This window comes from Drosophila yakuba, chromosome 3R (genome assembly GCF_016746365.2).
Source record: "Drosophila yakuba strain Tai18E2 chromosome 3R, Prin_Dyak_Tai18E2_2.1, whole genome shotgun sequence".
NCBI classification, from domain to species: Eukaryota; Metazoa; Arthropoda; class Insecta; order Diptera; family Drosophilidae; genus Drosophila; species Drosophila yakuba.
Window position 1 is genome coordinate 24,999,651 of NC_052530.2, and position 21,040 is coordinate 25,020,690.

The 21,040-nt window shown below is 42.5% G+C and overlaps 3 protein-coding genes and 1 long non-coding RNA gene across 4 annotated transcripts; 2 read left to right on the forward strand and 2 right to left on the reverse strand.

The window, feature by feature from the left end:
- Positions 1-3,371: 3,371 nt before the first annotated feature.
- Positions 3,372-4,144, reverse strand: LOC120321854. The gene is made up of 2 exons (XR_005561580.1): positions 4,053-4,144; positions 3,372-3,717 (listed from the first exon to the last, which is right to left on the reverse strand). It is a non-coding gene; the product is annotated as an uncharacterized LOC120321854 (long non-coding RNA).
- LOC6538261 (endochitinase A) lies at positions 3,537-4,432 on the forward strand. Its single transcript, XM_002098752.4, has 2 exons — positions 3,537-3,758; positions 4,074-4,432. The coding sequence occupies exons 1-2, from the start codon at positions 3,537-3,539 to the stop codon at positions 4,305-4,307; spliced, it is 456 nt and encodes a 151-aa protein (XP_002098788.1). The 3' UTR covers positions 4,308-4,432.
- A 6-nt stretch (positions 4,433-4,438) lies between these two features.
- Positions 4,439-5,171, forward strand: LOC6538262. Its single transcript, XM_002098753.4, has 2 exons — positions 4,439-4,738; positions 4,800-5,171. The coding sequence occupies exons 1-2, from the start codon at positions 4,537-4,539 to the stop codon at positions 4,931-4,933; spliced, it is 336 nt and encodes a 111-aa protein (XP_002098789.1). The 5' UTR covers positions 4,439-4,536; the 3' UTR covers positions 4,934-5,171.
- An 11,910-nt stretch (positions 5,172-17,081) lies between these two features.
- On the reverse strand, positions 17,082-18,900 carry LOC6538263 (putative gustatory receptor 98a). Its single transcript, XM_002098754.3, has 3 exons — positions 17,974-18,900; positions 17,688-17,923; positions 17,082-17,631 (listed from the first exon to the last, which is right to left on the reverse strand). Exons 1-3 carry the CDS (start codon positions 18,788-18,790, stop codon positions 17,512-17,514), a joined length of 1,173 nt encoding a protein of 390 aa, XP_002098790.2. The 5' UTR covers positions 18,791-18,900; the 3' UTR covers positions 17,082-17,511.
- Positions 18,901-21,040: the final 2,140 nt, after the last annotated feature.

Sequence of the window (21,040 nt, forward strand, 5' to 3'; positions counted from 1 at the left end):
CATTAAATAATGATTATCATTAATTTCAAAATTCCCTTTTACCGATCACTGGTATAATGAGAACTTATTTGTATAGATAAAAGGTTCTTGTAATCGAAATAAATATTATGTAAAAGTTGAACCTTTTTCCATGGAAAAGATTCTTATTTAATATACACTCTCGTCACACAACTGGTACCTCAACTCAGTCCAAAAGAGTGAATCCCCTGCCATCCGTGGTGCTACATCCTTTTAGTGTCAGGCAAAATGGGAAGCCGCCAGTGAAATTTATGCGAGTTTAACAAGCAGCTAGCAACGGCAAGGTTCCGTTACACTTTCTTGCAGCAAATAGGCATAAATTTGCATTTAATGTAGTCGACAAAAAACGTCGGGGATGGGGTACAACAAAAAAATGAGCAGCTCAAATGCCAAAAAAATTATTCTGCTATTTAGTATATAATTTCCTCGAATAGTCTTAGTTGGTGTGGTGTGTTGTGGTCTGGTTTTTGGATCCGTGGTCCGTTCTGCAGTCGCCAGGTGCCATTAAAGCCGCATAAATTTTTTAAACTTTTGCCAATTTGCATTGCAAATGGCTCACACACACACACACATGTCCTTGTCTAACATACACATGTATATGATTTTGTGCATACATGTGCAGGCGTTTGTATTTTCGCGTTCTGCATGTGGTTCCCAAAGCGTTTGGGTCAGTCTATTAAAATGCAAAGAGCCACAACCCCATGGCCTCAAACTCCTTCTCTCTCACTCTACCTCGCTCTCTCTCTCTTTCTCGCTCCTTTTTGGCGGCCGGAAGTCCATTTTGTCTTGTCGTTCACATCATAAATATGGACGGTCAAATGGCGGCTCTGTTTATGGCCAAGTCCTGTTTGGATGTGTGTATGTGTGTTGCCGCTTTTAATGACAATTTGTTGAGGTTTGCATAAAATTTCAACGAATTTCATTTGGCACACATTTCGACCGTCTTCGCTTTTAAGTACGTTTTCCTTTTTTTTTTTTTTTGAGCCAGGCATAAATTTAAATAATTTTCGCTTTTGACGCCAGTGAAGTGCTGATTTCGAGTGTGTCTGTGTTTGTGTTTGTGGTTTATGACAGGTTCTGCTGGCACTTTACGATGGAGTGGAGTGGCTGAGGATTGGACAACTGTCTGGCCATCTCGGCATAGTCTATTGAATTTTCAATCAATCTAATCATCATCAATACATGCCGGCTTTCGGTTTTAGCTCTGCACATTCCATTTGCCACATTTTGAATGTCTTATTCATGAGCCTGCGGTTATGCAATGATAAATTTATGGCCCAACATGGGTGTGCTCAATTCGTCTCAATGTCAACGCCCGAAGTTCTGCAATATTCACTTGTCATCAATATACGATAAACACACATATTTGTATTTGTTAAAATGTGAAACAATGCCACGAAATGACAGCATTTTAAGCACAGATACATATTTCACTGGGGCAATGCTTTTATTTGCAGTGTGTTTGTCTCTCTTTTATTAGTTTATTACTTTCCACATGGCTGCTTCGACATGACGAAGTTCTCTGGTCCCCAAAAAACAACAAATAAATAACCAGGAACACTACACCAAGACGCGAACTAAGACATCGACAAAGTTGTCGTCAGTTCGTTCTCACTGCTTGTCACTTAAAGCGAAAAACAATTTTTCTCTAGCTGAAGTAGTGTGCGTGGACATGTGTAAGTGTATGTGTGTTTGTGTGTGTGTGGAAGCTATCTGAAAACCAATTTTCGTTGCTAAATTGATGTTTATAGCTATGTAGGAGCACGCCGACGACGGCGATGAGAATGACGATGAAGAGACGATGATGCGGCCGTCGATGGCTATGATGAGCTTGTTGCGGCCACCGCTCGTCGCCTGTGATGAAGACAAAGTGCCAATGCGAAAAACTAAACGCCAAGCTTCCGAGCAATCCAAGCAAAATCGAGCCAAGCAGGTGCACATAGAGAAAAGTGCACAAAAAATTGATAACCTAAGCCCATCACCTAAATTAGCACCCTCTTGATATGGCATGGTCACACTGCATCGAAATAAACTTCATATGGTGCTTTGGTCACACGGAATACACAATGTATTCTAAGCAAATAGTTTGTAGAGATTTTTTCCCGTGTACTGCAAGTAAAACTCGCTTCCAGAATGCAGCAATGAAAATCCTTTTCGACGCGACTCGATTCAACGCCGCTTCCCCTCCTACATTTGACAGCATTTTGATGCTTCCGCTTGTAATTTATGTGACACTTGCAGTGCCATAGATCAGGCAGCGGGGCCAAGAGATGAGACTGCTAGTTTCTGCTGGGGATATCTTCGTTTTTATTAGGTCCTTGCTACTTGGGGAGTTGCTTGATTTCCTCGAGCAAATGTGATCAATTGAAACAGGCGATAAACAACGGGTGGAAATGACAGGTAATCCACATGCTGCACTCAGTTAATTAGACGGCATAGGAAGTGCACATAAATAAACAAATTGGGTGGCAGCAGATAACCCAGCCGTGTACATGCAATTGCTGCATATTAATTGAAGCTCACTCGCACACATCGCCTTCTTGAAGGCTGAACATCAGACCCCAGCAAATGCCATGTTATCTCCCCCTCCAAATGACTGAGTCATCAGCCCTCGGATTTGCCCCAAGTTGGGAGTAATTTAAAACGCTCCTGCTCGTGAATGCATTTGAAATGCTTTTCTACCGCCTTCCACTCGATGCGCTCGAGTGTCGCACCCCACGAAGTGGAGGGCAAATGCATCTGCCAACGCCAACGCCAACGCCATTATCCTGGGCATATGTCTAAGTCAGATCAAAGCCATAATGCTGGCTGAGTGCAACTGGGGTGTAAGTGCGGATGACAGCGATATTAGGGCCAATTAGATGTCCGACTTTGCCAAAGTCAGCATTTCACGGCGAAATGAAATGAATGGCCTTTATGGCACATTTGCTGGAAAATCAGCCTCAAGGAGATATACAATTGGGAATGATTTGGATTGGCAAGTATGCAATCACACTTTGTCTTTGTAACACAACTTGATAGCTAAATTGATAGCTAACCAATAAGTATAGCTTTCAAACTGTTCCTCCAAATTTAACATCTTATCTCCTTACTATTCAACAACAAGTCAGTCATTATGAGCTGAGAATAACGCTAGATATACACCCCATAAAATCTTTCGCTGGAAGTAATAAAGTCGATTACAGATCAAAGAACCGAAGCTTAGAGCTAAATTTTTAATATACATTTTGACTTGTACTAAGTATTTCCGCGTATATGTTTGATCACGTTCGAGTCATAATTTAAGTACTTTTCTAAGTCTGCTTAACTCACGACACGATTCATTCATGAGTCAGTCACACCTGCGGCAAATGTCAGGTATTTGTACAGCCGTTTATTTAATTAGATTCAGGGTTATTGAGAATAATCAGCTCGAGAGCAGCCGTCAAAAACGAAATGTATCCGCATCTTGTTAGACATTTGATCATATCTGCTTGTTGGTGCAGGATAGAAGAAAACCAATTCATTCACAAGCCGTCATGAATCTGCTAATCTGGTTGTGCCTTCTCGGCTCCTTGGCCACTGTCCATTCATTTGGGCTCGACTTTCTTGGCGATATCTTTGGACTCGAAGACTCGGATAACAGCAGCCACAACAAAACCGCCCAGCAATTGCCGACATCGTCGGAATCATCGGGAATATTTGATGTGTTTGGAACAGCTGCAAAGGTTTTCAACAATGTAGTTGATGGCTTTTCAAAGGTAAGATGATTTAAATTGTGGAAAAAAACAGAACTCTCTACAAATAGATATCATCAAGTTAAGTACTCTACAACCTAATATTTGAAAGAATAGCAGCTTTCTTTACTGAGACAATGCAAATATTTGGTTCTTTTGAGGTTTTGGTAACAGATTTTTGGTGACACTTCGAATAGAATTTAGGTTGCAAAGTTGTCGCAATCCAAATATTGTATCAAGTATTGTAGAAGTTTGTTGGTTTAAAAATTCTACTTTTAACTACTTATAACTACTCTAAACTTCTGTTTCTAATTATACTTTTTTTTTTGCGTTGTACAGGGAGTTTTGGGACTACTCGGCAGTTTTGGCTCCGGCGATGATGAAGGCGAATCAACGCCATCTGGAAGCACAGCAAGTGCCACAACCGAGTCAACTTCAACGACCCAAGAAACCACAACGACTAGAGCAACGACTAGCACAACGACGGCTACAACAACGGAATCCAGCACCGATTCGACGGTGGAAACTTCCACAACAGATTTATCCACGAGCACCAGCACTTCAACGCCGTGAGGAGAAATTCTGTCGCCTAACCTTCGTATCGGATATTGCTCGGCATTGTTTGTTTCCCAGCTGCTTTCTGACTGGGGTATTTAAACAGCGCGAATGTAAATATAAGTACCAGCCACAAGACTCTACGCAGCATGTGTGTTCATTATTTCGATATATAAGCAAATGTTGGGAAACCTCGAACCTTAGGATATCCATTACCAGTTCTTCACTCAACACACGCTGATCGATAATGTCTCAGCTCAGTAACTCCTTTTGCATCCTGTTCCTAACGATCCAATTGTCGGATTTCGTCCTGCCAGCTCCTACTGCAGTTATTCCTTCTGATTCATCCGATGGCCTGGTGACTTTTAGGATGAGTATTGACAGAGAATTTGATCAATTGCTGCCCGAACTTGAGCTGAAGTTGTTGCAGGCACAGCAGCAGGAAGATAGTAAGTTGGAACTACAGTATATATGAATGTATATAAAGCTAATAGATTGGCTGCTCTTTAGATTTGGAAGTGGTGCGCATGCAATTGCTGCAGATGAACTTACTCAAGTTGTTAATCGGCTTGGATTGCTTCATCTTGTTGTGCCTTTGGTACTACGCCCGAGAAGAAAAGTATCATCCAGTGCAAAAAGTTTGACCACATTTTCTGCCTGCCTTCATCTCATAGCTAATATAGTTTTTAAAATGTAATTAATTCGCGGGAAAACGAAAACAACTTTAAATTCGCAGCAAAAAATATCATTCTGTTAATTAATTTTCAAAATGTTATTGCTGCGAATATTTAGATTAGCTTTTAAATAGTAGTAAGGCCACCACCCATGAAGCCCTCTAATGGTGTGTTTTAAATAAACTGTTATTGAATAATTACGAGCCAATTCACGCCTGCTGTTTGTTTAGGCCCGTTTGGCTGGCATCCAATGTATAAAGCCAGTATTCGCAGCACACAAATTCGCCCACTGAAAATGCATCGTTAAATATCGACAACAGTTGGCTCTAGTCGGCTGTTTGTTGTTTGAACTTTTAGTTCATAAATATTAACAGCTATTAAAGCACAAACAAACACTGCCACCGAAGACCAGCTAAAAATTAATTTTAAAATTTAAAACTAACTGCATGCAATTTACGCGCAATTTGGCCAACGCCTGCAATGTAAAATGCAGCTTGTGGCAAATGCCATCAGGTGGTTGGTTGGTTGCTGGCTTTTTTGTGGGCTCAGCCTTTTGGCCTAATGTTCATTTAATTAAAAGCGGAAATTGAGCAAGTGAGCCAGTGAGCCAGCGATCCAGTGACCAAGGCGGCTGAAAAGCGACGAGCCATGGCCAAAAGTGTCCTAAGTGGCCGGGATGCTCGCTTTCTGCTCCTTCTGCAACTTTTTCCCCAAAAGACGGTGGAAATATTAAAAACGGAAAACACTTTGGTGCAAGTAATTCGCACAGGCTTCCACTCCGGCTGTCCTTTGCCATGTTTTCCTATTATTTTATACACCCAAGTTTTCCTTCTTTATTTTCTTTTTTTTTGGCAGCCTTCTTGGCCGGCAAAAGTCTTGGCAAAAAGGGCGGCATACCGAAACGAGTTGAGAGTTGAGCTGAGCTCAGTTGAGTTGTGTGGAGTGGAAGTGAAGTGAAGTGAAGTCGAGTGCCGAGGAAAAAGGAAGCAAGGCGGCGCAATTAGCAAGTTTACTGCATGAAATTATGAAACGCTTAATAAAAGCGTGCTTCGCAAGAAAGAAAAATGAAAAAAGGGTGAAACAAAAAAAAAAAAAAAAAAAAAAATGGGAATATTCGTACAATATATTAAAACACAGAGCTTCACAAGTGCTGGCAAGTTAATTAAAAGACTCGCATATTTGAAAAGTTTGCCCTCCTCATTTTTTCCATAGCCATCACAACACCATTACTGGTACCCAGTCGCCGCCACCCCATCATCATCATCATTATCATCATCAGCGTTCGAGGCTGCAATTTAATCATGTAAGTGCTGGCAAATTGTTGGCTAAAATTAGAGCCAGACAAATATTGCGCATACGCCTAGTATGCCAGTGTGCCTATATGCCTATATGCCTAGTATCCGCGTTAAAAGGATGTTCTTCATGTTGTTGATGTTGTTGGCTGGTTGCTGCTGCTGCTGTTGCGGCCACTGTTGTTGCTGTTGCCAAGTTTTATGCTAATGGTTTTCGTTTAAAGCCAAAAGTAATTTATTGTTGTCAGCGGGCGCCATCAAAAATGTTGCTGCACATTCATTATGCCTCCGAATTTGCTACGATGTGTGTTTGTGTGTGTGGGTACTTTCGAGTGGTGTGCATTAAAATTTTAGCCAGCCAAACAAAGCCGAAAAACTTGCATGGAAATTAAGTTGGTGTTCTTCAGCAAGCAGACACAGTCTTGCCAAAATAAAAATAAAAAAAATAATAGTTTTCTCTGGCGATTTGCTATTTGCTGAAGCATGGCTAAATATGCCTTAAATATAACTAAATAAATTTGGCTCGAGCTAGTTTTTTCAGCCAGCTGGCCAAACAAACAAATGCCGAGGGCCTAAGCCTTAACTAAATTTAAATATTTCACTCCAGCCAGCAGCAGCAGCACCATTTTATTCTCTATGCCATGTGACACGTTCTCAAACCCACCAGATGGGCGGGGGAAAGCGGTGAAAAGCGGGGAAAAACTATGCCAGAAGATAAAACAGCCGCGAACTTTGCAACATGTTTACGGTAAAAACGTGATTTTCGGCACAAAAACGGAGCGCTTGACCAAATGTGGCCAGGATCTCTCGAACCCTTTGCCAACTGTAAATAAGTTGAGTTAAGCGGCGTGGCACGCGCAACGTGAACCGTCCGTTCGCCCCGCAAAACCAAGGCAAATGCCCGACCACAGTCATAAAAATTAAACATTTGTAGCTTTGTCACGTTTGTGTTGACACTTTCTTATCACAGTCGGGCGCAATGAGGGCCATCTGCCCATCTGCCCACTTGCCAACTTCCGTTTCCTGCTCTCGGCGAACACTCCACCCACTCAACACCCACGCCACCCACTCAACCCGGCCTAAATATGTGCGTGTGCGTGTCAGCTTTGACTGCCGGGGTGACCCACCTGACCCACGGCTGAAATAAAACTTCAGGTGTATGTTAGTGTGTGTGTGGGACTGACACCGACCTCTGACAACCACCCATGCCACCTGAACCACCCAAACCGCCCAGCCAACGTACCACGAGTGGTACGCAGCATATGCCAAGCGATTTCATTAAAAGCCCAGCAAGTGCGGCAACGTGTCAGCCCGATTCTGGATGTTGAATGTTGGATGTTGAATGTTGGATGTTGAATGTTGGATGCTGAATACTGGGATGCTGGATACTGGATGCAGGATGCGGAGTTTGCGGCCAAGACCCGGCCGCATGCCAAATGCCAACTTGGCGGGTTCTAGTGCCAGTTTTCGGTGGCATACTTTGCGTTTTCTAATTAAATGCGATTAGGGCGACATCACCTGCTGATCCATGGCTAGCAACTGGAATTGCGTGCTGGTTTTACTAATTATTAATTATGATGTAGGTTAAATTGGTGTAGTAATATTAGCCAGTTACACTGTTTGCCAAACAATTATTATACAATTTTTTTTAGTACTTTAACAAAGATTACTTCTTGCTTGCGTGCGATAATTCATTAAAACGATTTGGTAGAAAATTCTAGCCTTTTCACATATGCACCATAACGTGTTTCCTTTCCTAATTTAGGCAACTCCTTTTCAGCAAATGCGGTGAGATGGCAAACTAGCAATTTTCATTACGAGTTGAAGGCAATCCTCTCCATTCCCGAGCAGAAGTGATTTCAATGGCATTACCCACTACCATTCGACTTGGCCAACATCTCAGTTTTTAATTCTCCTCCGTAGAAACTGGCTCAGTTGTAGGCCGATATTTGCATGCGGTGTTGGCCGAAGTGCTGGTCCATATTTTTCGGTCAGAGGTTGGTTCCCGGATACGAAATATGCACTCTATTCCAACCACTTCGACCGAAAAGGACCAAGAGCTCCTAATGCGTTGCTCTTGGCTTCCGGATGGGCTTGATAATTTCATTTGCATATTGTATACGGGGCTACCCTGTTGCTACTCGCATGCTGAGATACATTTTAGGGAGGGGGTGGGGGGGCGGCTGAAATTTATGACATGCCATTTGAGCTGGGGGCTTCGAGGTGTTGGTGGAGCTGTAGTCCTTTGGGGAGTTTGTTGCCGAGGTGACTTGGCAACTTTGTTGCCATGCAACTTTAATGAGTTGACGCACGAGACCACAAAACTTGACACCCAAAGGCTTTAAATTGAAAAAGTTTAATGGGCATGCGTATTTGATTAAGGTTTTGGAATTCTTTTTAATCGTGGTTTCGGCGGTGCCTTTGTGCTCGGATGCAATAATGGCAAGTGGGTGCACGGATGCACATTTATTGACAATTTCGTGTCTCCCTTTGACACCTGATATGTAGGCGAATGTTAAATGGAAGGTAGAGGAAAGGTTCAGGAAATATTGGGGAAAGGCAGAGGAAAGGTTGAGGAAATATTGGGGAAAGGCAGAGGAAAGGTTGAGGAAAGGTAGAGGAAAGGTTGAGGAAAGGGAAATAGCTGGAAGCGTATAATATTTGAATTCGGCTTGGGGCTTTTCTTGCAAACTTTTCAGCTGTCCTTCGGCGACGAGGAAGTTGAAGACAAAAAGTCCTGTGGCTTGCTGCCTTTGCTTATTGCTGGCAATTCAATTAAATGCAGAGCTGCATGAAATGCCCTTTTCTGAGAAGGGGCACACACACATGAGTGTGCGCATCGGAAATCCATAAAATGCATCACATGCCAGCAAAGGCTCAAAAGTTTTTCCCAAAGGTGCCGGAACATTTATTATGCGGCAGGCGTAGTGTCCTGAATTTTTTTTTTTTGTCTTTTGGGCGTTTCAGCTCGCACAGCTCAGCTATTTGTCTCAATTGCAATCAAACTTTGTGGCTTCCACTGAGTTCCCTTAGCCAGTTTCGCTTTTCTTTTACCCATTTTGTCACGCAAATTGCACAAAAGTTGGATTGACTTGGGCGGGAAATTAAGTTGATGCTTTCTACTTGCCAGTAGAACCAGTCGCAAGTCCTGATTCTCGACGAGTCGACGAGTCGACGAGTCCTTTTGTCAGTTCGCCGTTGTGTTTGCTTTGCTCGTCTACGCATTGTCATCGCCGCTTGCCTTGTACTTACTTATTTAACTTGCAATTTTGCCAAAATTTCGCAAGCATATTAAAAAGTTTTTCGGGCTAGCTTGTAAGTGGCGCACTCGTCTTAAATAATAGCTGGCTGCCGGCAAGGATGCACTCTTTAATTGCAGCAGCTTAACGAAAATCAAGAGTGCACACAAAACACAGAGCACAGACGAACAAAATATCGCAGCAAAGTATACGACGAGTAGTATATAGTGCGACTGAAACAAAACCAGAGCGCACCCGAAAAGTGAAGATAAAGCCGGGCCACAATGCACTCAAGCGCATTGACTTCCAACTAGCTTTGACTTGTGCCAAGCCAAGCGTGGATGGGCCAAAGTAGCTCGGTTGACAACCAAGACAGGCCCCACTGAGCTCGTTCTCGTCCTTCGTCCGTCGTCCTTCGTCCTTCGTTCTCGTGCCACCGTGAAAATCAATTGGGCACTGCGCAAGATGCTGTCCAGGATACCCAGCTGGGCCACCAGGCTCCCCCGGGTGTCGCCTGTTTGTCTACACTGGGATATTGGCAAAAAGTTTTTAACTTTAAAGTGAAAAGGTGAGAAAATAACATACAAAAGTATAGCAATTCTACCATAAAAATCTGTAGAGGCTTGAAAGCATTGGAAAATTAACCCAAAAGTGTACTACACATAAAGTTCAGCAAACTTTTGAACTTGGCATTCTTTAAAATTGTGTTGTAATTAAATTTTAACAGGTAATATATAATTTATAAGTGAAATACACAACTATTTTCCCAGTGTAAGTGCATTCAGCCAGGAGAGATGCTGGCAGAGGCTGCAGCTGAGCTGGCTTCAGCGCGGCATTATGCATGCGTTTGTGCATGAATATACTGCTGAAATGAAAAAACAAAAAAAAAACGAAACAATGTTTAAGTCAACTTCCGTTTCCGGTGCTGCTTATGCTAACTCTTAGGCTGGTGCCTCTGTTTCTGTTTCTGTTACTGTTTCGGTTACTGCTTCTGCTATTACTATTACAATTTCTGTTTCCTTTCCGGGTTTCCTCTGCAACTGGCTTAATTATATATGAACTGCCACACTAATTGCCGAAATGGTTGCACGTTGCGTATGCGTATGCGTATCTGGCAAATCCACCCAAGTTTTGGGCCAGCATCCACACATTACGTATACGCACCGTACGGAATGCGCCATTTGTGGCGCTCAATGATTGAATGGGTGTTTGTTGTTGCAGGGCGATTAAATTACGTTTTGTTTGACTCAACACACAAAACACAGAGACAGAGACAGCGTAGCGCTAGCAAAAGAGGCAGGTCTGCAAATCTAGTACATTTGCCATTTTGCATTTGCATTTTCCCCGTAACAGTTTGTTAAGCTTTGAACTTTTGCAAATTACATGAGTCCTGCCACAGGATGTATGCTGTTTACTGCCCTCGCTGTCGTTCCTGTTGTTCTTGTTGTTTCTGTTGTTCCTGTTGTTTCTGTTGTTTCTGTCGCCAGTGTGCGTATGTACGTCTACGTGTTTGTCTGTGCTAATGTGTCACAATCTGCATTGGCGTTAAAACCTCAGCCGAGCAACGCCCTCAGTCGAACCCACCTACTACCCAACATAACATTGGGCCCAAATGCATTTGGCCAACGTCTAGAGTTTGGGTACTCTCAAATTGAATTTGTTATCAAATTAGTTTCATCAAATTACCATTAGGCGGCAATTTGATGCCCTACTTATTTCAATGTGTGTGTGTTAACAGATTAGGGCCTTTCAACTTCATCTTCTCTTGCTGTTTGAAATTTTGGTGTTTTTCATTGTAGTTTCTTTGACAAAATGGAGTATTGGACTTGAAAGTTAAGCTTATGTTACCTATAATACGCAAGTATTTCTGTGCATGCATAAATGGATATAAATGGTATGGTATACAGCAGCACTGACTATCCAGCAGCATGGCAGCCATTCCGAAAGGCAGCCAAAAACAGAAAGATTTGTTCCAATAATGCCTTCAGCCATACTTTGCTCAGCCATGGCTCCATTACATCCGCATGGTCCTCTGCATATCCATTCCATTCGCCGACTTGAAGACACAATGGCAACGCCAACATACTGCCGCAGCTGTCCATGGAAGTCGAGGGGGGTTTTTGGGTGGCACCTCCTGAGAAAGAGGGGGCCACGCCTGCCGAGAGACAAGTGCATTACAACGTACTAGGTTATTGATGTATGTTTGCATAATGTAGACGGAACTATATACCCAGTTATATATGTATGTATGCTGCTTGGCTGGCTGGTAAGTTGCTTGCTTCTGGGTTGGTTGGATGGATGGACATGGGAGGGACGAACAAGTAGCCAAGGAGTATGCTAATAATGTTTGTGCTTCAATCACATGGAAAAACAATATTGAAAAATACAACTTGTATGGCAGCCACGAGCAATCGTTTAGGGGCCAGAGCTCAACCATTGTTTATATTGCCCGACCCAGCGACAGCGGAGAAAAGCAACCCAACACCCATCGACCATGTCCCTTATAAAGAGTTATGACAATGTTGTGTCAAAGTGTTATTGTGCCGTATTTTGTTGCGCCACAAAAGCAGCAGCAACATTGGCGCGTTTAGATAGCCTGCAAATGATCCAATTCGGTTGGGGTTAAGCGGCCCAGTCGCTGGAAATACAAGTATCCATGGAAGATGGAGCGATTTCAGCTATCTGTACTTGATTGAGCGGTTTGCCCATGTCCTTGAGGGCGCCCTCTTCTCCCCCTTCAACCGAATGCCTTTAACCCGAATGCCAATGCTGGGCTGATGTCCTTAGTCCTTATTATAAGACAAGCCATTCCGATGTTGTGGCAAATTATTCCGCACTTGGCTTTTGGCTTTGAGGGCTTTCATTTACACAGCCCGCAATGCAACGCACAGATTCTTAATCTTTTCAAACGATTTCTTTTTTTTTTTTTGTAATTAGTAACCAAGAATTTCGAGTAATTTATTTAGATGAAAGGCAGACCATTGAGGCAAAGACAATTTGAAACCACAACTTCAAGTTGCAGAAATCTATTTGCAATTACACAAGAGTGTTCAACAGCAAACATTGAGATATGCTCGAAAGTTATCTCTCAATATACAAATGCAAAAACTCGATTTGATTGCAAATTAAGTAAAAAAGCCAGGTATACGCATAAACAAATTGTGTTGCAAAAATAGATTAATATTTCTTTGCGTTTGGCCAATCGAAATATTGAAATTTAATGGAAAACCCATTGAATAAGAGTGCCCCAAAAAAAAAAAAGAAAAAGAACCAACTCTTAAGTGCATTTAAAGCATTTTGGCAGCGGGTGTAGAGGCTGCATTTTTGGATTTCGGCCAAATTTTCTATTTAGTGGTGCTAATGCTAATGGTTCTTGGCCAACCAACCTCGAAAATCTAACAAAGCGAATGGTGTGAACATTTCCCATTGCCCCGGGCATAACTTCTGCACCCACAGACTTTGGCGTGGACGTGGGCGTGGCAGTTGAAAAGTTGGCAGGCTCTGGAATTTACGGCACTCCGGCACAGAGATCAGTTAACGATTTGGCCACCCAAATGCAGTTGCATGGTGACAAGTTGCTGCAGCCAGGTAGGTTGTGAGTTGCTGGGTTGCTGGGTTGCTGGGTTGGCTCACAAAACACAATGCCATTGTGAGTGCTTTGAAGGGCTGGCGAGGATTGAATGAAACAATGAAACATCAAGGTCCCAGGCATAAAGCTTCTTAGTCACTCAATCCCCTGGATATTTTTATGTCTGTTGAGCCTGCCAAAGGACGACAAAATGAACACATTCACGCAGTATTGTAGTTGCAACGATTGCAGTGGGAAAATACCCCTTTTGTCTTTGTTTGCCTAGCAAATAATTAAGTACGTGATGTGTGTCTCGTGCTGAGACGTTTTTAAGCACTTTTCAGCAAACATTTGCACAGCAATTAAATGTTTTTGCATGTCTGTTTGCATCGAGCAAATACTATCACATGTCAATGGATTCGCATCGGCTTTTGGATTTGGTCTTGGATTTGCCACAGCATTTTGTCAGCTTCGCTCTCAGATTGCCAGCTTAAAAACAGTTCACGTGGCGCCAACATCGATGGCATTTGGAATTTTGGAATGTGCGACGTCAACAGACGGAGGCAAAATTGTGAAAAATGTGTGTCCCACAAATAAACAAATCAGGTGCCTCATGGAGCCCACTCCCACTCCTCATAATTTATGGCAATCCGGATGGAAGGGTCTCTGGACTCCGGAATACGGAATCCGGATCCCAAGGCAAGGATCCGAAACCAATCCAGTCACCGGCAACTAAGGAGCCTAGCTGAAATATTGGTCAACATTTTGCCCCACTCGATTTGTTTATTATTTCCACCCATTTCGGTTGGCAGAGCTCCAATCCAGGAGGCAGGAAACTCAGCCGGATCCGAACTTCGAAGACTTTTTGCGGGAGCACACTGGCACTGGCACAGTCGGGTTCAAAAGTAAAATGGCAGCTGCCTACGTAGCACCCTCGAGTGTAGTGGCCAAACATATATAGCCATAATACCCATAAATATGCCAAATCACTTCAGCCAATTCGCTGGTTGACCTGGTTCAGTCAGTTTTGCTCGGGGCATTGGCTAGATTATTGTTTTAATTACCGCTCATTCAGCGAATCAAATGATTATGAAAAGTTTGCGCAATGGTTCGTTTTTCTCGGTTTTTCATGCTGTAAAAAGGTCGGTTTTTCATAGGTCAACGCAGGCGAAACTTATATCCACTTGAACATGTGTTGAATTTAATTAGTTATTTTTTGTAAGCCCAATATCATTGATATCCAAACATTGGTTAGTTTTCGCGGCGCATTTTAATGACTTCTATGGTTGTGTGTACGTGCTCTGTTGAAGCCAAAAGCAGTTTAAAGTTATCTTTTTTTAATGTATAATTTACATACTTTTTTTAGCTTTTTTATTAAAGTGAATAGTTAGAGTATGCAGATTTAAAGCTGTTGTACATTTTAATTGAATCAAAAATCCACTTTATTTTGTGGCTAGTTCTTGGTACCCATGTAATTAGTTTGGCCAAAGCTTGTCTATGTAGTTAATTGGTATGTTTGGGGCATCGCGACCGTTGCTGGTTTTAGCCCAATTGGCTTTGCAAATGCCCGACAGTGGTTGTTGCACTCAAGCACTAAACCCTTTGAGCTCGAACCGAACCGAAACTCAAACTCAAACCGAGACCCCCGGCAAAATGGCCGGTGTGTGTGTAAACAATGTCATTGGGCACACACACTGCTATTTGAGGCTTTAAATTAAAGCTCTGCTGCTGGCGTACCATTAAGGTATCCTTTGCGATGGCAGGTCCTGAATATTATCTAGTGCTTATCGCTCACTCAGCGTGCTCGTCCATCGATACATAATACTGCTGCAAGGTTGCGAGATTGTGGGTTATTTGTCGTTAATATGCAAACAGTTAACTGCAGCCACGCACATTACCGCAGCATGTAAGTGTGTGCCTGCGTGTGTGTGTGTGTGTGTGTGTTTATTGCATGGCTTATCGGCCCCGAATGTCCTGCATGTCCTGTATGTCCTGCACGCCCTGCATGTCCGTGCTCGACTCAAATACGGCCGGGTTCAATCATAACCGGAAGCGGAAGTTAATTGTGCACATGTTTAATGCAGCCAATGGTTGATGGTTTAAGCACTATTTCCCCCCCCACTCCCCCATCCACAATGACAACAACAATTAGCGAGTGCAAATATTGTGACGCAGCCGAAGATTACAAAATCCAGGCCAAAAACCAACCGAATATTCGCCGCCTGCACAGGCAAGTTGACAAAAAAAAACAGAGAGAGGAAAAAAAAAGAAATGTAATTTGTCGCTAACCAAGTGTGTACTAACCTCATTTTACTAAAAGCATTAAAAATAAAATGTAATCACATGCTTCATAAAAGTAATAACTACACACACACACACACTCGCACATATACACGCACACAGAGACGCTCGTTTCTGTCTATGATAGAGCTTCCTGCACTTCAAAACGTGCCTGACTACGTGTCGCTATAAAAGTCCCTCCAGCAAGTGTGCGAAACTGTGTGTGTTCTGGTTGTGTTCCACTCTCATGTCTGTCACTGCCAAGAAGCAAATACATACTGCGTTTATGGGGGAAACAACGAAGCAACGTACAAAATATGTGTCCTAGCTCTGATCTTAAATTAATTATTACCTACTGCATTACTGCAAAGTTTCTTCAGACAAAAAACAAACATGAAATGTAACTAGTTACTCAAAGCACTGCGTGGTAATTCTGAAATAATCCTATGGCTTCACTATTTCTATATATATATACTTAATTCTTAATTTATAAATTCCCCGCATAAACGTTACGAAACGTTACTGCCATTGCCGCCATTGTCTATGTCAAAGAACCCATGGCACTGGAATACTGGGATACTGCCATTGGCGTCTATGTGCATTAATGTGCGTGAGCACATCTGATTTTTATGAGACGATTATGAGTTGCCTTTTATTATTTGCCATTGGCTTGGCCAAAGTGTTGCGGCAAGAGCACACGAACATTTGCCATTCGAACTCCCTACCAATCAGGCGTTACAGGGGGCGACTCTTGAGCATTAATTAGTGTCAACACATAAGCTGACTTCGAGTTGGAAAAATAGCCGAGTTGCTGAACAAAAACGTTTTCAGGTGGTCCAAAGCCATTGCAGCTGCAGTTGGCTTCCTTAAGCTGCCGTCAATGGGTGAAATGAAAATCCGAAATGACTTTACACCCTGGCTCGCACTGAAGACAGCTGATCACTGAGCAAAAACAGGGGTTTCTCTCAAGACCGAGTACTTATAAAGTTAGGAAATTGGATCTGGAAATGCAAAGTTTATCCTTTAAAGAGCAGCGATGTATATTCGAATATTTGAAGCCTGAAGCAAACAATATGGGGGTTTTTTTTGCAGTGCACCTCTGCTGACACAAAAGCAGTGTGAGTGAAAGAAAATCTTCTAGCCGCTTCAGAAATTTGCCTGATACCCAATGTGTCAAGTGTCGGGGGAGCTCGTTAGAATCCTAAGTCGATTCGGAAGAAGGGCATTGTCATGTCGCATATGACAGCAAACAGTTGCAGTTTATTGGATCCTTCATCCTTCCGTCGAGAATTTTACTTTTTCGCAAAATTTAAAAGTGAATCAATAAAAAATTCATCCTGATTAATGAAGTGCCCTGCAAAGTTTGAGATTTGCCGCATGACCTGCAGCACGATTCTGTTCAACTTGACAACTCTACCCACACTCACCAGTTTCAATTCGATTTATCATAGAGCGATGGGAATTTTGCTTTAGGCCCAAAACTCAGAGCCTACTCGTGCGAATATATATGTATTAAGAAAGTATGAGTATGAGTAATCTGCACGCTCACTTGGCCACGAATCTGTACGTGGCAGCCATTGGCTGAGTGGCAGGCTTCAAGGATGCTTACACTCTAAAATGTTGTTTTCCTGGAAACAATTATGAAGTGTAGAAATGCAACGTAACAGAAAGCTGACAGAGCAGTAAATTGTCTTTCGTTTATTAAAATGTTTATACTAAAGATTTGTTTTCTATTTTGCTTTTAAGTTGTATACAATTGAAATATAAATGGCCACTTTACAAGTGTATCTTACAGATACATTAGTTTACGTATGAACCCCTGACAGATTGGCCATGCGTGGCCAACAAGCCCCAGAGCTGAGCACAAGTATCCCCAGGTCCTCCCTGTATCCTTAGTCCTGCGTCCTGCGTCCTGAGTCCTTAGTCCTACACGAACGGTCAGTGGCCGTTGGCAAAAGTTTATAATAGAATTTTTAAGCATGAATAATTATGTGAAGTAGACTTTCGGCCAGCTGCTGTTGCTTGCTGCTGCCTTGATTGCCCGTTGTCCATGTTTCCTTTTTTGATTATGCACGGGCAGACATCAATTTTGCTAATTAGGTTAATTGACTTTAATTTAATAAGCACGCGACTAGACTGCCCAACAAATAATCGATTCAAAGACGTCACTTAAACGGGGGCACTTGTGGATGTGCTGATGTTTTGGGCAACTGTCTTCGGGATTTTGGCTCTGAAACTGATGCTAAACTGGATGCAGATCACAATGTAGCTGATCATGCCAAAAATGAACTAGAAAAATATATCATTTATGGTATTAAATAATGGAAGTGTACTAATTAGCTTACCTTTCCCAGCATTTCCGTGTTTATGTCCACCATTCCTGCGGCACTAAACTTGTATTTCTCCTGACTCAATTGAAGATTCAGACTTCTTAGAGCCGCATTTAGCTGACCATTACGTCGATCTGTAGTGACTGTGTAGAACATGGATCGAAATTTTCGCTGCATTGCATCGCAACGTGTGCAGACATAGCAGGGCACTACGATTTCCAAGAGTTTGATGCACTCATCCGTGGCGACATCTGTTTTAAATATATTTAAATATATATAATTTTTTATTGCTTATACTAACAGTGCTGGATGGAAACTTCAGTGTGCTGAACTCTGCTGAGGTAGAGCCAGTATGGCAAAGCCGATGTATCGATGAAGAACTTCATGAGCAGCGTGATCAGACTCAGTTGAAAGTAGCGCTCCAGACACCTGATAGCCAGCCACAAAGAGTTGTGGATAGCTTGCAATTTGGTCAATTTCTGCAGTGTTAAACGGCGTATGGACCACATCTCAAATCGGGTTCTGTGCAGTTCATCCAGGACATTTGAACCGCCGACGATAAGTTCTTGGTACAGAAACAAAATCACAGCACAGTACAGTGTGAGCTCGGAAAAACGCGCTAGCAAAACCAATTCCGAATAGGTGGCGTATAAGGTAAGAGCGCGATCACTATACACAGTGACTACGATAAATATTAGCCAACGTATGACTAGGGAACCGTAGATCCAATTGCAATATTTCCGCACGCGATCCGTTGTATTTGATGTACCCAGTTGCAGTTTTATTTGGGTGTGGATCGACTGCAGTTGCCTATCCACATCCTTGCTGCAATTGGCCCAAAGTAGCTCCATTACGATGATCGCATGACTCACAATTAGGGCCACAAAGTTGCTCAGGTCGATGGTGCTTGAAAATGGATCATTCAGGAAATCGTAGTCCAATGCATAGTTGAAGCTGAAGCGCCAGTAGCTCGAAAATACCAGTGCTATAAAGAGTAGCACGTAGCAGAATACTTTCGCGAATATATTCTGACCAAAAGGCAGAATTCCCAGACACTTCATCAGTCGCCTCATGTGAAGCAACGAAGCAGCGTGCAGTTCCCCCGACATTTGTGGCATTACTGAAAATAAACTAAGGTCCTCTCTCAGTGGCTTGTGTTTTGTGTTTTGTGTTTTGTAATTGGCTAATTGCTATTATCGGTACAGGCGAAAAGCCAATTAATATCTTGGTTGGCACACTTGGGAAAATTGAATGTATTAGTTGTCAAAAAATCTCCATTACATTTATGAAAAATGTTTCAATTTGCCTGCCTGCCTGCTGATAAGATCCCATTGTAATCACACGAAATGACACATTTCCCATTCAAATTAGCATCAAAGTGATGTTAGAGCCAAGTGGTAGCAGATGCCCCAGTGGCCATAAGTGAAATGATTTGTTAATTTCATTTCGCCACCACTCATGCACACACACACACACACACACACACACAACTCTGGGGGGCGATGAAAATTGCTTATCAAAAATATGGAAAATGCGAAGGGAAAGGCAGAGGAGCGGCTGGGGCTCCACATAAATTTGCATGCCTTTATTGCAACCACAACGAGGAGGACTGGCAAACAAACGGGGAAACGAACAAACACGCATGCGAAGCCCGTTTCCACAGAAGGCAGACACTTACATCCGCTTTACTGGCTTTTATATGCAACCACCGTGCCACTTTGTTTGCACACTTGTAAAACACCTGCAGAACGAACCAACGAACGAACGAGTGAACGCCTTTGGGGCGGGAATATCAGTATGTGTTTGTGTACAAAATAATGACTTAATTGCCTCGCCCTCTAGCCACCCAAAAGCCCACCAACCCACCAACCCACCAACCCACCAACCCACCAACCCAGCAACCCACCCACAAAACCAAGTAGCAACCACCCACCGCGATTGATCCACCCGCGTTTCAACGTCTGCAAGTGGGCCTCATAATTCCGCGCAGGTGTCGAGGACGCTTTGTCTTTGATTGTGTTCGTCTGGAGTGACTCTAATCTCTGCCAGCCACACACCATCACCGGCAGGAATGTTCAAGGTATATAATCGTACTACCCGAGAATCGCAATCTTGGGCTCTTGAAGCTGAGGCCTCTGGTCTGGTTTGGTCTGGGGTTCAATTGAAGCAATTGTGCGGCGTTGATTTGTATAATTTTGTAATTTGTATACCAAAATGGTGGCCACACATGTGCGCTGAGTTTGGGGCAAACCATTTCGCCAGTTTGGGGGTAAAAAGTGTATAAATAAATTAAAATGTATATGCGAGTGGGAGACATTTCATTTTTGGGGCGGTGCAAAAGTTTTAAGGATTAAAAGTAACTTAGAAAATGCACCATATATATACTTAAAGAGATGCTGGTTCAATACAGCTGGTAAAGGTATAACAGCTCGTACTAGTGATTTGGAAAACTTTAAATAAATGTAGAATATAAAAATGTGTAACTTATGTAAATTAAATAAATTGTTTATGTATGAGCATAAATTAAAATGCAGCTTTGTTCAATGCTAAACACTGACTTTTAATAACATGCATGCCATTTTTGGTTTATTTAAAAAGATTATTAGTTTATTTAATACATAATCTCACTCGTGTACTTCTCATTCTCCCCAATCGCCATAATGCGGCAGTTGCCAAATGTAATTATCGAAATTCCTGGCGTAAGATGAGTTGTCTATATGGTTATGATATGCCATAGGCAATGGGATTACCAAGTACCCATACACGTGGCCGCGAGGAGTGCTGACTTTGAGATTCCTGGAAGTGGATGTGCGGTTAGTGGGTTTTGAAGATGCTCAGGGCTGTGCAAACTCTGGTTTTATATATGGCAGATAGGAGATTCTAATGCTGAATGCTGAAAGCTGAACATTAGACACGCTTCACTGGAACAGATGCTGATGACGACTGGAGGAGCCCAACTCCGTGACTCATATGTACATATGTATGTGGCGGTGGTCTAGTGTAAGTTATCTGATTTTAATTTGGCACAATTTCCCTTTTCGCACCTGTTGTGACCTGTGCTCCGCTTTCGTCAGCCCATTAAAAATATGCAAATATAAATATGCTAATTTGCAGAAAATTGATTTTGCAATTTAATTGAAAATTCCATGCCAGTGCTGTTGTTGTGGTTGTTTTGTGTGGTGGCACTGGCATCCAGAAATGGTGTGAGTGCTCTACATGTGTCTTGTAGCTGCGGTTGTTCGAGCAGCTGCCACAAATTGCATAAATACGAACAATGCTCGCAACATTTCCATCCTTCGCACATCATTTGCAACTTTTTGGGGCTACGCCGCTTTTAATGGCATTTAAATTGCCAAAATTACAACACG